The following is a 15,799-nucleotide window of genomic DNA, read 5'->3' as shown; positions in this document are numbered from 1 at the left end:
TAATACCAATACAGGTCAAATCTCTCTCTCTTTTTTTTTTACAACTTTCAAAATGTATGGCCCTATCTTAATAATGCAGACACCATTTTTGGTGTCAGAAGCTAACAAAATAAATAATGTGATCAAGTATTTAGCTGAAATTCCTTACTTGGTCACAGAATTTGGTGCAACACCGGTTACACAACATATTCTGCTGATCTCCAACATATATTTTGATTTCAGCACGTGTGAATATGTTTGAACCACACTCGAGTGAATAAAAATGAAAATATGTGAGAATTAACGTGATTTGACCATTTTGTTTAATACAGAAATGGCGCTTTGTTTGTTTTGCTTGGACAGACAGCAGCAGACAGTTATGAGTTATGTAATGTCCATTTGAAGGGAGCGGTCCACCGCCGCAGCGTGGCCGGGTTGAGGCGGGAAATCAGATTACCGTAAAGAAAACGTAGAGGAGCGTCATATTTCACTTGTTATGGTGTAAATTTGTAAATAATGTAATAGCTTTATAAAATATTCGCTTTTTGATTGGTTCCACGACTCATTTCTGATCTTGTAACTTATTTTGGGTTACAAACCGCCCCTCCCTGTTTAAGGGATAATGGTACAGTCCGGAACACGTCACCCATTGTTTACAAATCAACTGGGCTTGTTGGTTACTGGCGTGGTGAGAGCGAGGAGCAGCCCGGCGGCTCTCATTCATACCGACAACAAAAACACCACGAAATTCACGCAGAAATCGGACTAACGGCCGCCAGAATGCCCTGCCGGAAGGAGAACTACATCTTTCTGGAGCAGTCCGTCACCGTCGACTCCAAAGAGGTGGACGCGCTGGTGACGAGGATCGGCGAGGCGCTGCAGCTCCACAACAATAACGGCGGCCACCAGAAGACCGTGTCCGTGTCCGTGTCCTGCCTGCACGGGCTCACCGGCGGCAGCACCGGCGGGGTCAAACCGACGGCCATCATCGGCGGCAGCGCGGCGGCTCCGGCGCAGAAACGCACCGGCTGCTGCATGCGGCTCCGGAGTCAACGGGGACACCGGGGGAGCAGCAGGGCCAGCCCGTACAACATCCCCGGATCTAACGGCGACTGCCCGGACTGGGACCAAATCAAACCGTGGAACAAAAAGAGGATCAGCGTGGAGGACGACGACCCGCACCGGCTCCTCCAGGAGTTAATTTTATCGGGGAATCTGATTAAGGAGGCCGTGAGGAGGCTGCAGTTCTCCGCCGCAGACTGTGGAGATTTCCCCAAGGCAGCGACGGACAATGTGCCGTGCTGATAACGTGACGGACGGACCGGGGACGGTGTCTCCGCCGCATCGTGTCCCCCTCCTCCCCCGGACACAAACCGAGACTGTTCACACAGACTGTTTAGAGTTAAAATTGAGAGAACTGGTAGCGATGTTTTCTAATTTTCATCCATTTTCATCCATCTGTCTGTAACGTTTTGTTACGCTGGCGGCTAACGAGCCGACGTGTTTATGTTTGAATGTGTCCGTGTGGCTGAGGCGTTCAGGGCGCAGCTTTGAGCCACCAAAAACTCACTTTAGCGACATTTTTCATCTGCAAGAAAGGAGAGTTTTCACCTTTTCTAAAAAGGCTAATGTTAACCTCCTGTGGTGTGGAGTGAAAATACACACCACATGGAGTATTGTTGTGTGTTTCTGTGAAGGTGGAGTCCTCTGATTCCTGAACAATGGCTTTTTCGTTTCTAGTTCATGGATCCCAGTGAGCATTTTTCCGTTAAAAAGACATTTAGAACTGGTTCACAGGCACCAGGATTTGCAAACAGGCCTGGAAATAATAATAATTTACATTGTTGATAAAGCTGCTGATTACTTATTCTATCAATCGATTAGATGTTCAGTCTATACAATGTTAGTAAATGGTAAAAATGTCAATCACTTGTTTCCTAAAGCCTAAGATTACATCTTTATTTTGGTCACAATCCCAAAAAATCAGTTTACTGTCATAGAGGACAAAAAGAGAGAAATTATTCACATTGAAGATGCTAAATTGGAGATTTTTTCTTTGTTTTTGTTTAAAAAAAATGCCTGAAACTGGTTAATTGTTATTAAAATGGATGGTGATTAATTTAATTAGCAATTCACAGCAGCTCTGTTTGCAAAAGTGGCGTTTGTCACTGTCGATTAATCAGTTGATTATTTTCCCCATTAACTGATTGGTTGTTTGATCTGTGGAATGGCAGAACATTGTGAAAAATGTCCATCAGCCCAAGATGACATCCTTATTTGTGAGTTAAGAAACCAGAAAATATTCACATTTAAGAAGCTGCAATGGGAGAATTTGGACCTTTTTCTTTAAAAAAAAAAAGACTCAAACTGATTAATTGATTGATAAAATAGTTGGCGATTCATTTAATCGATTCAAACATCGCTTTGGGCCCTACACCGTCCACATTTCTCAATTGAAGGTCATCTTCCTGCTTTTTATTCTACATCCTGGTGCATTTATCCCAGGCCTAAATACTTGTGCATGAGCTTCAGGCTACAGCAAGAAGTATAAGTTTTTAGTTTCCGTAAACTTTCTTCCATCATGACGTCCTGACAGCTGCTCGTTGACAGCAGCCTGTACGGTTACATATTTATGACATTTTATATGTAACATTAGGATACATACATTGACACTCAGGTAACTTTTCAACTCATAACCGAACAAATTAGCAAAACCATTTTGTGTTTCGTGGCACGTTGATGTCACATTTTAGCCGGTTGTAAAAAGGTCGAGCGGTCTGAATATCGCCCAGTTTCTGAGATCGTGGTTGGTGCTCACTGGGATGATCGAGCCAAGGCGAAAAGTGGCAGGCAGTCCTAGCTTCTTCATTTCTTAATCACCACTCTGCATCCTGGGAATTTGCTCATGTGTTTCCAGAGGGGGAGGTTTGCTCATGGTTAGCCATTCCCTGCTCTGGCAGACCATTGTAATGGGGGCTGGGTGGTCTAGTTGTCCATTTTGTTTACAATCTAATGCTGGGTGTTAAGAGCCGCTGTACAGAGAGGAGAAAGGAAGCTCCCCCTCCTGTTGCTGATTTCATATTAGGTTGTTGAGTGGGTTGTCCTTTAACTGCCCTGGGAGCAGCTCATTTCACCGGTTTACCACTCAGCCTCACAGATGAGTGAAATGAGCCTCAGTAAAGCTGGTTTGTACTCAGAAAAGCTGATGTTTTAGCCTTAAAGGGCACAAAATGTGATCCAGGACGACGGCAGCTCCACATTTCTCTTCTAAATATTCTTTTCAAAGGGGAACACGGACATCAAACATGTGGAGGAGAAGTGGGGGCATGGGAAAGAAGAGAAAACACGCCCTTTTCCCACAGGGCTTTGGGTGATGTGTAACTGTGTGTTTGTAATGTTTTTTGTGGGGGGGGGGGAGAAGGTCGGCTGTCACGTGACAACACTTTTGTGGTGCTTTCACCTTTTTGGAATTCCGACCAGGAGTTCTGTTTGTTTTCTATTTGTTTCTTCTCTGTGTAAAGAAAAATCATCAGGACTGCTTCGTAACGAAGTATCTGATAACGTTCCTGAGTATTCAGGGCCTTTTTTTTTTGTTGTTGTCTTAATAAACCCATTTTTGTTTTTCCAAAAAACCTCTGTAGAGTTTTATTGGTGCCTTGAAGGGAAGCAGTAGCCTTTCCAGAAACTTCTCTCACTTGTTTTGTCTGCAGTTTGACTTGTCCTACATATGAAAATGTGTCTCTCCCCTGCTTCCTCTGGGCCTGTGAGTGTGGACAACGTGGTCTTGAAGGACACATGCTCATTATTGGCCTATAAATACCCCCCTCCCCCTGCCTGGTGGATCACAGCAGGCAGGAACGACACCAGCGGTGAAAAACATGTTTTGCTCCGGTGGACCCGCCTGCGTGCTCAGCCAGGCCGAGCTGTGGGCCGGTCAAGGTCCTACACTTTGTTTATGGCGGCTCCCTCTGCTGTTGCTGCGCGGTTACTGAGCGCCTGTGTCGTCATCCGTCACAGCAGGAGCAGACGGAGCTGACGGGGCAGCTGACATCAGTGGTTTGGGTCTCCACATGATCACAACACACACAGATCCTCATTCATTCTGAGATCACAGGTCGAGACTGAACACACACACACACACACACACACACACACACACACACACACACACACACACACACATACACACACACACACACACACACACACAGCTGCCCTCAACTGAAGAACTGGGGTTCTGCAGGTTCTTAAAAGCAGTGGTTCCTAAACTTTTTTCCTTGGAGCCCCTCCACTTGTGTCTAAGAAGAGCTGAGCCCCCACAGCCGAAAGACACACACACATTTATACATAGGAAATTTATTATTAATCGATTATTTGCTGAATAAGAATTTAACCAATTAAACGTATTAATTGATAATTAATCAATGGTGTAGAAATGGCATTAAATTGCACCTCATTTGACTTTGTTTTGTTTGAGCCACACACTGGATGAGGAAACTTAAAATGAACTTAATTCAGAAATTTAAATAAGAAAAACACCAAGAAAAAATGAAAATGAGAGAAAAAAATGTGTTTTAAATCTTATTAATTATCGATGATTAATCAATTACTCAATTGTTAGCATTTTCGACTCTCAGTTAAGGAGTCACATTTTGAAACATGAAACTTTATTTTCAGTAACATCTGATTTAATGCAGCTGTGAGGTGCTGGAAAAGATTAGAAATGCACCTTTAAAATGCTTGAAAAGTTCTTGAAATTGACTTTGGAAAATGTCCTCGGACCCTGAAATTATGATTTTAGTTGACAAGCAAATCTGCTTTTGAGGATCTAGAGAATAATGCATTGGCCAGGACACCTCTGCTGCACCACAATATTTCATTTAAATCGGTACTTTGACACATTTAACAAATCTTACACATCCTGCAATTTAAAAATGCAATAGACCATATTGCTATGTTAATAAAATTTCAGTTAATTGTACTTTTTTAAAATGTCAAACTATCGTGACTCATTTCAAAATAAACCTTACCTATAAATCTTAGGTAGAGTTCATTTGTGCCGAAATGAACCTGGACCATTTTTACTGCATTTCTGCATCAACTTCTACTATCTTGACACATTACTGAAAACAAATACACATTTAATACTTGGTCATTGGATTTTCCTTTCAGAAACAGGCATTAAAAAACAAAAAGAGAAGTTATTTGATTTTCATTTGATCACAGGAATATTTAAACTGATGCACAAGATCTTTTTGTTTGTCATGGTCAAAAAGGGATGAGCAACATTTTTTAAGAAGTCCACTTTTTGTTCCATATAAACAAATGAAATCACTAGAAAACAGAAAGGCCTGTTTTTTTCTCACATATTTGGAGACACGGGTCGGGTTTTTACAAACGATCCCTTCCACATCTAAACTCATCAGAGTCGGTTCCAAACTCACTTTAATCTGGACTAAAGCTGCACCGACACATTTGGAGCGACTGTCTCGTAAATAACAACATCCAGTGTCAGAATGTGTTATTTATTGTTATAGGGAATATAAAATCTCATCAGCAAAACAATATACACGTTTAAAATATTCTATAAAAGGTGTACTTCAATTTGCAGACTTTCTTTCGTGATCTTTTAGTTATTTGGTGACACAAAGAAAATCTCCTGTGACCCACCTGTGAGTACCGACCCAGTCTCTAAGAGTGACCGCTTTAATCCGTCTGAAATCCAATAATATGAATTTTTAAGCCTTAAAATGTCTTAAGTACGATTTGACAGGTCTTTAAAATGGATTGGTAATAAAGTTAACATTACTTTTATAAAGTTGCATTAACCTCAGTCTAACTTTTAAATGTGTTTGGTGGTGAAAACACGGTAAAATGAAACCAGAACCAGAGAGACGTGAACCACCTCAGAGCAACATCCCAGATCTCTGAGGGACAGATGCTGGAAATAGAGGAACCAGAGAGAGGTGAAAGTCGAGTTGAGCTGGACTCTCAGCTGATACCTCGTCTCCTGAACCAGAGGGGACAATCACTGTCCTCATCAGTGCTCTGGTCATGAAGCTCATCAAAAACCTAGAATCCCTTCGTACAGCAGACATCAAGTGTCTGTCAAAGAAGGCGCCGGATGAGGTAAACATCCCTCACTCTGCTTTCAGAAAAGCCAAAGACAGATGAAAAACCTAAACAAAGCCAGCATTAAAGACCTTTGGTGGGAGTTTGGTCCTTCAGAACAGCTGCTGAAGGCTGCGATGGCATAAAAAAAACAAACCATCTCTTGACGATGCTGTTGTGACGTATTGATGCCCTCCTCAGTTCCCCAAAGAAGTCCAGAGTTGGTGGCCAGGTTCTTTTCAGCAGCAGGAAAAGCTCTAATCAGACCCTTCAAGTGTTGCATCACAACGATTCAATAACCATCTACCACTTTTTCGTTGTCCCACCCTCCTCCACACCTCCTCAGGTGGTGCATCGTGAGCAACTGCCACGATTATTTGCCCCCCACTTCTTTTAACATCTTGACACCCCACATTCATCTTGAAGGAAACGAGTTAATCAGCGAACAAACCGTCGCACCTCAGATCTCACCTGACCTATCGCAGGTGGAGCGTCTTACATCAAAACTTTTCTTCCCTCAGGATGAACGCCGTCAATAGACCTTTCTCACAGCGGCCATTTTGTGTTGCGTCCACGCTGCTCAGCATCTGGACCCTTTTTGAGATTCTCCGTCTGATAATTCCACTTCACACCGACTTTTCCTGCAGGAGTTTCTGATGCTGATTCAGGGTCTCGCAGACGGAACGTGCACTAATAGAACAGCCAATAGGAACGCCCGGTCTGAGATGGCCTGTGATTGGTTAAAGTTTACCGTCACCGACCCGATTCTCTAAAGGCCGAAAACAGAGCCGAGAGGAGGTCTAGTTCTGTGTCAGAACACGCTGAAAGGTTATTATGAAATGATTTCTCTCATACCAAAGCCTTGTTGCAGATCATTGCTTTAATATGTTTTACATTTAGGTTTATTAGTTGGTCTAATTGATTTATTTCTTGATTGACTGATGTAATCCATTCCTCCCCAAGCCTGCATGTTACATCGTGTTTCTTTTTTAATTATGCAAAATAGAAAATAAATAATGAAATAAATAAACACTCTGAATTGAGTTGCGTGTGAATAAACCTGCCTTCTTTAATACAAGCTGCTGCTGGAAACGAGTCACACAACGTTTGTTGCAGTGAAATCTTCCCTCTTTATTCTGCTGAGAACCACAGAACTGACCTTCAAAACATTTAAACAGCATCTTAATTCCTGAAACAGCGCTGAGAGGATCAGAGGTTTTATTACTTCAACATCAGTCAGATCAACTGACTTATTAAAATCAGAGTTCCCACATGTATTGATCCTGACATGACAGAAATGAGAGAAAATCTGTGAGCAGGACGTCGTCTCTTTTAGCTCCTTTGGTCAATAAATATACATTAAGTTTATTTTTATTATCACACATGGTTTCATTTAAGGACAGTCTGTTAAAAAAGTTTCACCTGGAATGTTAATGTGGAGCTGCAGACTAAAAAAAACAAAAGATCCCCTGAGTGTTTCTCCTCCTGTGATGAACTCCTGAACAACTAAAACACTGAGAGCTGAAGATGAGGCTCAGCCGAGGAAGGTGGAGATGAAAACGCTGGTGTCCAGGTTGAGGGTGGCGTGCCACCAGCGGTCGGGGAAATACAGCACCTGATGGAGAATTCAGAATATGAGAAAACTTATCGTGCATATTTTTCCTCTTAGCTGTGGTGCTGTTTGTCCATGTAGATAGTTTTGGTTTGAGCTGCAGAGTTTTGGAGACATCAGCTGCAGAGACGTCTGTCTTCTCTCCAATATAACGGAACTAGAAGTCACTCAGTTTGTGGAAACGATGTTTCTCTCACACAATATTGAACTTGATTACTTCCAGTTACGTTTTGTTTACCTAAATATAAAATGTGGTGAAACTGTTTAGCCTAAAATAGTGAAAACCATTATTTTCATCATCGATCAATCAGCTGACTATTTTCTCAATTAATCTAATTAATCTATTTGGTCCATAAAATGTCAGAAATGGTGAAAAATGTTGATTAAATTTTCACAATGATGTCCTCAAATGTCTTGTTTTGTCCACGTTTACTGTCAGAGACCATGACTTTCTGCTGGGTAAATTTAGCAACTGCACCTTTGAAATCTTTTAGAGATTAAACACAAATTAAATCCAAATTTTACAGTTAATGTAGGGGACGGTAACTACCAAGTGACATATTTGAAATTTCTTTGAAATGAACTGCAAATTTAATATATTATTTGGTAATTACCACCTATTTACCATGAAATTATGGGACCAATGTAACTAATTCTTTGAGTATTTTTTGAGACAAGTACTTTGTACGTTTTTATATTGTTGCTATGAGGAACAGATCGTTGCTACGAAGAACAAATTTCAAATATATTACTTGGTAATTACCACCTATTTACCATGAAATTATGGGACCAAAGTAACTAATACTCTGAGTATTTTTGAGATGAGTACCTTGCACTTTTACTCGCATATTTCTAGTAATAGTAATGTAACAGTACTTGTACTTGAGTACGGACTTTCAGTCCTATTTCTACGATGCACTGCAGGATCACCTTATTTTGTCTGTTTCTTTCAAAAATATTTCCTTCATTTTGTCGATTGTTGTAATATTGTGGCCTTTTTTCATGATGAACTTCGTTCTGCAGCTGAGAAGAAAACTGCTCTCATGTTCTTTTCTTTTCGTGACATCTTAACCTCTTTTCCACAGTCAGCTTGATGAAATTCCCCTCTGGTCCTCAAAATGATCCACAAACACTGTGGAACTACTTTCTGTCTAGTAGAAAGAAAGTAGCTTCGATGGATTCTGCTGCAGAAAGAAAATAGTTCCTACATGAAGTCTGTGGATTATCTCCAAAACTCTGAACTCACACCAAAACTATCTAGATGAATAAAACGCTCTACATCTAAAGACGTTGGTACCTCTCCAGGTCTGATGGTGCACTCCAGCGGAGCCTCGTCTTCGGGCAGGTGGGGGTAACTTTCTGTCACCCAGGACAGGGTGGTGCGGTTCGGGTGGAAATGAGGCTCCTGATCGGGCGGGTAGAGGAACCACCGCTGTGTGACAACAGTCAGTCAACAGTTTCATGTGTCAGACGACCAATCACATGATTCAGAGATAAAAAATATCTCAATGTGACATGAAGGACAGAAAGAAAAGTGAGCTGTTTGTTCACCTTTCTCCCGTAGATGACCTCAGAGTAACCAGGACCGTGCCAGTGGAAGGGGACTCCTGTTCCTGGACCTGGAGACAAAAAGTTTGAACATCGTGTCATCATCATTCGGATATCTGAGATTTAACAATTCGATTTCAGCCACAGAAATCAGAAAAAAACGCTACAGGGGTTGATTATTTACTCTTGATGCTCATCTTAAACCCGGTTTACACCCTGAGACACGTTTTTAAATCCACTCTGACCTGCGATCCCGAAGCTGTACGCTCCGCTGGTGTGAGGCAGGACGTACGGCGGAGGCTCGTAGTGCTCAAACAAGCTCTGCCACTCTGTGAAGTTGTTGTCTCCAAAGAAATACAGCGTGTCTGTCAGAACAAATGGTTGCTATGATAAACAAATGGTTGCTATGAAGAACAATCTGACATAGACCGAACCAAATGATGACAGATTAATCGACAACGCCGTCAGACCCCCCTGACGTAGAAACGTGTTTCACTCACCGCTGCTGAGGGCGTCCGCAGACTGAGGCCTCAGTAAAATGTCCACATACTCCTGAAAAGGGACGTCCACTGGAACAAAGTCAACACAAGCAGCCAGAGAGCGTTTAAAATAAAAATCCATGCAGGTTCTGAGTGTAAGTTGCAGACTGTCACAGCAGAGCGAGCGTTAGACATGCATACCTTTCCTGTATGAGTAAGTGTTAGCTGTACTCAGACGAACTCTCCGGTCTCCATATTCTTCAAGTAAACTCCACTTGGAGCACAACGACCTGAATTTCTACAACAGAGTCAGTGCACAGTTTAACTCCAGCATTGTGTTTTATTAAGAGTCTGTTCATTTAACAGATGACCGCTGCTGTTTGCAAGGTTTCTAATATCATAATAACACATCGTAATGAATATATTTATTAATTCCTGCCTTTTTCCTTTATAAGGCAGCATAATAGGGCTGAACAATTTAGAAAAAAAATATCTAGTTGTAATTATTTTACTGATATTGAAATAATAAAGGGAATGATCAGTTTCAAATCATTCTCATTTTCATTGAAAACATATTAAAGGTCTGATGTTTGTGATGATCTGCACCAACTTCGACAGTAAACTGAATATATTTGAGTTGTGGACAAAACAAGACATATGAGGACGTCATCCTGGACATTTTCTGACATTTTATGAACCAAACAACTAATAGATTAATCCTAAAAATGACTGATAGATAATCATTACTTGCAGGCCTACAGAGATGTTTTCTTCGGTCTGTAGAATCTGATGTGTAGGTCAGCACGTCTCTGCAGCAACACGATCAGGTTACAAACAAAAACTGTGTTTTATTAAAAACTGCACCTCCTGCAATTTGAAAATTAGCTCATACAGTAATTTTGTCCAAGTCCAGTTGCCTACGACAAACCTTTGCTACGAATCGAGTCCACGGTTTTCCTGACAGGGAAGAGCAGAGAGCGTAAATAAAACGGCGGTCTGACTGCTGGCTGACACTGACCACACACACACACCTAACAAACAAAAAGTTTATCAGGGAACTGTTGCTCATCGCCCCCCCCTTCTCTCTCTCCCTCACTCTCTCTTTCTCGTCGCTGTATGTTTTATCCAGATGTTTTTCTGTTCACTGTTCTCATTGGTTCTTACACACCGTCAGCAGCAGCAGGTGGTGTTCAGCTGAGGTCACGTCCAGATTTCACTAAAACTCATAATTAACTAAATAACTCCTTTAATGTCGTTACCATCAGTGAGGAGCATCAGCAGAGTGGATTTTTCACTTTAGACAAACTTTTTTTTTTTTCAAAATCAAACCAAGTCAGTGACTTCCTGTTCAACTCAGTAACAGAGTCACAGGTCAGAGTTTGCAGCGTGTCGACATGCAGTAAATGATTGTGTAAAAACGTACCGTGTTATCGGTCAGACCTCTGAGGATCACCGGTCGGCTGAACGCATATCTGAAAAAAATGTAGAGAGATCCATAAAGGTGAAGCAAAGCTGCTTTTGTTCTTAATCTGTAGTAAATCAACTGGTTTACTGAACATAAATCAGAATGTGTGATTGAGAACAGAGACACTACAGCTTCTCTGTTCGCACAAATTAAACTCAAAATCCCCGAAAAACATATCTAACATTTTTTCATTCATTTTGATGTCAAGATTTCATTCATTCAACTGTTTTATTTTACCTTTTTAAAGTTTTTATTCACTTTTTTTTTCCTGGCTGAAATTATTCACCATTTAGTCAACTAACAGAAAATTAATCAGCAAAAACACCTTTGCACTGTTGAATTGTTGTCGGGCAGAACAAAAAATGTAAATATTCAAACTTGGCCTTTGAGAAATTGTCATTTTTTAAAAAAAGGTTTTATTTATTGACTTACTGAATGTTAAGCGGATATAGAAAGGAGGGATTTTACAGCATGGTGTCATTTTATATACCAAACTTTTAATCAGTTGCATGGATATCCTCTCCCTTACCTACAGGAGATGGCAGTCAACTAAGGAAGCTAAGTAAGTCCTGCTGTGGACAGGGTCAGCAGCAAAATGTATTTTAGACACGTAAAAAAAAAAAATCACTATCAGTTCAAATGTATGTTATATTTAGAATATTTTCACCCCTTTATATTACTGTCAGACAGACTTTTCTGACAGGAAACTACTTTTATACAAGCCAAATATCACTCTCCCCAAACTAACCAGACTCCATTTACAAAATCAGTAATTTTACCTCACAGAACAAAGGAGCTGCTGGTCTGTCACTACCTCAATCTCTTATTTTGTTTGGTTATTTGTATGACTTTTCTGAATCAAAACTAATCATTTAAAACACCAAAGTCACCCAAAAACAGAAATAAACTAAAAGACTGAGGCACCAGTAGACAAGCAACTCCCTGTGTTCTGTGAGGTAAAATTGCTGATTTTGTCAATGGAGTCTGGTTGGTTTGGAGAGAGCGATATTTGGCACACGCAACTTTCCCATCAAAATGTCTGTCTGACATCAACGTAAAGTGGTTAAAGTGGTTAAAGTGGCTAAAAAATTTTAAATATAGTGTACACTCTCCAAACCAACAAAGGAGACTGAGGTAAAATATAAAATGTATCTTCTATCATGATATTATTGATCATTTTTTTAAAGGATCAATCAGCCAGCTGGAGGAAACATCATGTTACCTTTCAATGAACTGTTGATGTGAGAGCGAGGAGCTGTCCCACACGTCGATGTTACAGGGACCTTCATCCTCTAATCTGAAATCTGAATTTGATGACCTGAACATAGAACAGAACAGAACGTGATCACAGGGTGGCCGTGCAGAAAAATACGAGATTTACCTCCATGCACTAAATACTGTGAAGAACCATTGAATTCTGTATTTAAAAAATCATTTAACCATATTTTATTTTATCAGGAGTTGAGTTTTGGTTAGTTTATGAAACGTTATATTCACCTGAGCAGTCAAACATGTTGGTCAAGTTCACATTTAGTTTATTTCCATTCATGTGAATATGGAAGCTGATACCTTCATGAACCTCACATCTAAGTTTATGTGGTGTCAAGAGCAAAACGATATCTAGAACTTTACTAATTTCAATGAAGTTTCTCTTTATTTTCATAAAGATACTGACTGTGTTAAGTCATTATTTTGAGAACATTTCTCATCATTTTGAAAAAGTTCTCAGCATTTTGAAATACTGATTCATTATTTTCAGATACTAAGTCATTATATTAGGATATTAACTCATTAATTTAACATACTATGTCCTTATATTGAGATACTAACACATTATTTATAGATATTAGGTCATTAAATTGAGATATTGACTCAATATTTTAGATAGTAAGTCACTATTTTTAGAAACTAACACTATTTTGAGATATGAACTCATTCAATTAAGATACTAAGTCATTATTTGTTAATTTAAGATTCTACATCATTATTTTGAAAAAAAAAAAACCAAACCCATATTATTTTAAGGTATTAACTTGTGGTTTCCATTATTTAGAGATACTACATCATTACTTCGAAAAACTGATTTGATTAAGTTTCCCTTCTTGTGACATTTTTTTTCACCACACTGGCAGAATTTGGCCTCCATATGTTTCACGTGTATTTTTCTCTTTTACTTTGTGTGACGTTTACGTCCAGGTGATATAAAAACAAAGCAGCTGCTGGAAACCTCTGAGCTGCAGTCTGGTTTGTTCAGTTCAGTCAGAGCAGAGCAGCAGGTTTTGGGGTCAACATTTGATTTCAAGGTCAAATGTAAATCACAAACATCATATTTAAAATAAAGTTGTGATGAGCTCAGTGTTGAGACTCACCAGCCGCCTCCGTCAGCTGACTGTTCCTCCGCCTTCAGCACGACGACACATAACACAACAAACCGTGTTAACGTGTTTAATAAAGTTTTATAAAGTTCCATTCAAACTGTGTCACCAAACACTGAAATATAAATCTATTTAACAGAAAATACTGCCCGTCTGCAGCGAATATCCCGCATTATATCAAAGCATGAGCTGCCTGTTCACTTCCTGTCAAACAACCAATCAGAGGCCACCACATTCATCTGACCGTGTGCTGCATTCATGTCCAGTGGGAACTTTGGGCTGTACCGTTACACACCGTTAAACTAAACGCGACACGACTGTACCTTGTGCGGGATTACACAATAATATATTACAGTGTATTCTATCGTATATCATATTTTTATTTAGTGTAATATCGTACATTTTACATGTAAATATGATCAGGGGTGTGGTGGTAAATACAGAGGAGGATAAACTGGATAATCTGTATTTATCCATTGTGTTAAATGAATCAAACAAAAATGTTCAAAATGAATAACAAAATATTGTAAACGAATAATAAAATGTTCTAAAGAAATAAAAAATATTCTCAATAAATAACAAAATGTTATGAATAAGTTACAAAGTGGTCTAAATAAATAATAAATGCACTGCATAAATAGTAAACTGTTCTAAAGAAATAATAAAATTTTCCAGAGAAAAATAAAATGTTGTAAAGAAATAAAATTTCTATTCTAAATGAGAATATGCTATATATAAAAAAGACTGTATTCAAAACTTTGCAAATCTCCACTGGTTGCATCTGACAGTTGTGCTGCTTTGCAGCAGGTGCTTCACCATCTGTTGCTTAGCAGAGCTGTGCACGGAGAGCTTTATTCCAAATTATTTTGGAAATGAATGTTTATACAATCAATGATCATATGAGACAACGTTGTGATTCAGTTTGAGAATTTACTTCAATATATTGTGTTCAAACAACAACAGAATTATTCATTGATTAACTAACTGAATTAATGTTTGTTTAATGTATGTTTTAAAGTGTGGACCCCAGGAAGACTAGCTTTGCTTTAAGCCATAGGTCTCCTGTTGATCATGTTTTAAAGCATGATTAAGTCATGTCTAAAACTCTCTTGTGATTTTTTTTTTTTTTTTTACTTTTTCCAAGAGGGAACTTGGGGGTGTGTGAGGTGTAAATGTGCACAAAATGGCCAACAACAACATAGAAAAATATGAATTCCTCAAGTCACACAAGTCAGTGAAACAGAGGTCTGTGTGGCCCAGACAAACATGTTTCTCATTTTTCACACACTTTTTCCATTTTCCTCTTTCATACTCCATCACCTGCAGAACACTGAATATCTGCAGCACATAGTTCAAATTTAAAAAGCAGAATGATGGCAAACTTCATGTATTTCTGCAGCAACTGTGTTGAAATATTGTTACAACTCCCAAGTTGGGCTAGGGGATGAGGGGCGTAACAATAAATAAATTTAGCTGGGAGAAAAAGAAATGAAGGAAAACTGAGACAAAACTGTGAGCAAAGATTCTTTCATTAACAAATGTGTCAAATTAAGTTAACAAATTAAACTAAACTAAAGGCTTCACTTAACCTTCTAACTCAAACTACAAATACACACAAGACAGCGAGTGTCGTTGCTAACCAGGACGGCTGACAAAGACACATGGACAAAGACAAAGACGAGTGAAAGCTGGTGAAGCTCACAAGACACATGGGGCCCAAACAAGTATCTTGCTAGCTGATGCAACACACACAAATGACTAATCTGCCAAAATGCAGACCTCCGTCTGCCTAACAGCCCACGGGCCTTGACTGGCTGCACTCTCCAGGCTTTTAAGCACCAGGTCCTGATTGCAGAGCAGCTGCACCTGATGCCAATCGCTGCAACCTGCGAGGGGGGAGGGGCATAACCTGGGCACAGGAGAGTACAGCACCACACAGACACTGTGGCACGTAACAATATATATAAATCTTGTAGTGACTCAATATTTGCAATAAAATTAAGTAATGACCATTATCTTTGGGGTGATTTTGTTTGGAAATGTGGATCAAATAAAGCAGGTTAGTGTACAGTTTTGTAATTATTATAGCAGCCCTGGAACTTCAGGAATTGGAACTTTTTTTCACAAGTTAATATGCAAAGATATAAACAAATAGAAAGGGCACTGAAACAAATTGCTGCATTTCAGATCCATTCTTGGTACGGATCAGAACTGTGTCCATAGCAACAGT

At 39.7% G+C, this 15,799-nt stretch overlaps 2 protein-coding genes across 2 annotated transcripts; one reads left to right on the top strand and one right to left on the bottom strand.

Moving 5' to 3' along the window:
• The first annotated feature begins 636 nt into the window (after nt 1-636).
• gbp (glycogen synthase kinase binding protein) lies at nt 637-3,611 on the top strand. The gene has a single exon (XM_084727466.1). It carries the CDS (start codon nt 760-762, stop codon nt 1,282-1,284), a length of 525 nt encoding a protein of 174 aa, XP_084583592.1. The 5' UTR covers nt 637-759; the 3' UTR covers nt 1,285-3,611.
• Nucleotides 3,612-7,129: 3,518 nt separating this feature from the next.
• Nucleotides 7,130-13,787, bottom strand: jmjd8 (jumonji domain containing 8). Its single transcript, XM_084727457.1, has 9 exons — nt 13,564-13,787; nt 12,417-12,512; nt 11,153-11,201; nt 9,931-10,027; nt 9,751-9,819; nt 9,496-9,615; nt 9,254-9,321; nt 9,000-9,134; nt 7,130-7,705 (listed from the first exon to the last, which is right to left on the bottom strand). The coding sequence occupies exons 1-9, from the start codon at nt 13,662-13,664 to the stop codon at nt 7,625-7,627; spliced, it is 816 nt and encodes a 271-aa protein (XP_084583583.1). The 5' UTR covers nt 13,665-13,787; the 3' UTR covers nt 7,130-7,624.
• Between the last annotated feature and the right edge of the window lie 2,012 nt (nt 13,788-15,799).

Source organism: Lutjanus erythropterus, chromosome 9 (assembly GCF_056507025.1).
Source record: "Lutjanus erythropterus isolate fLutEry1 chromosome 9, fLutEry1.hap2, whole genome shotgun sequence".
Lineage (NCBI taxonomy): Eukaryota > Metazoa > Chordata > Actinopteri > Lutjaniformes > Lutjanidae > Lutjanus > Lutjanus erythropterus.
This window is presented reverse-complemented; position numbering and strand designations above follow the sequence as displayed.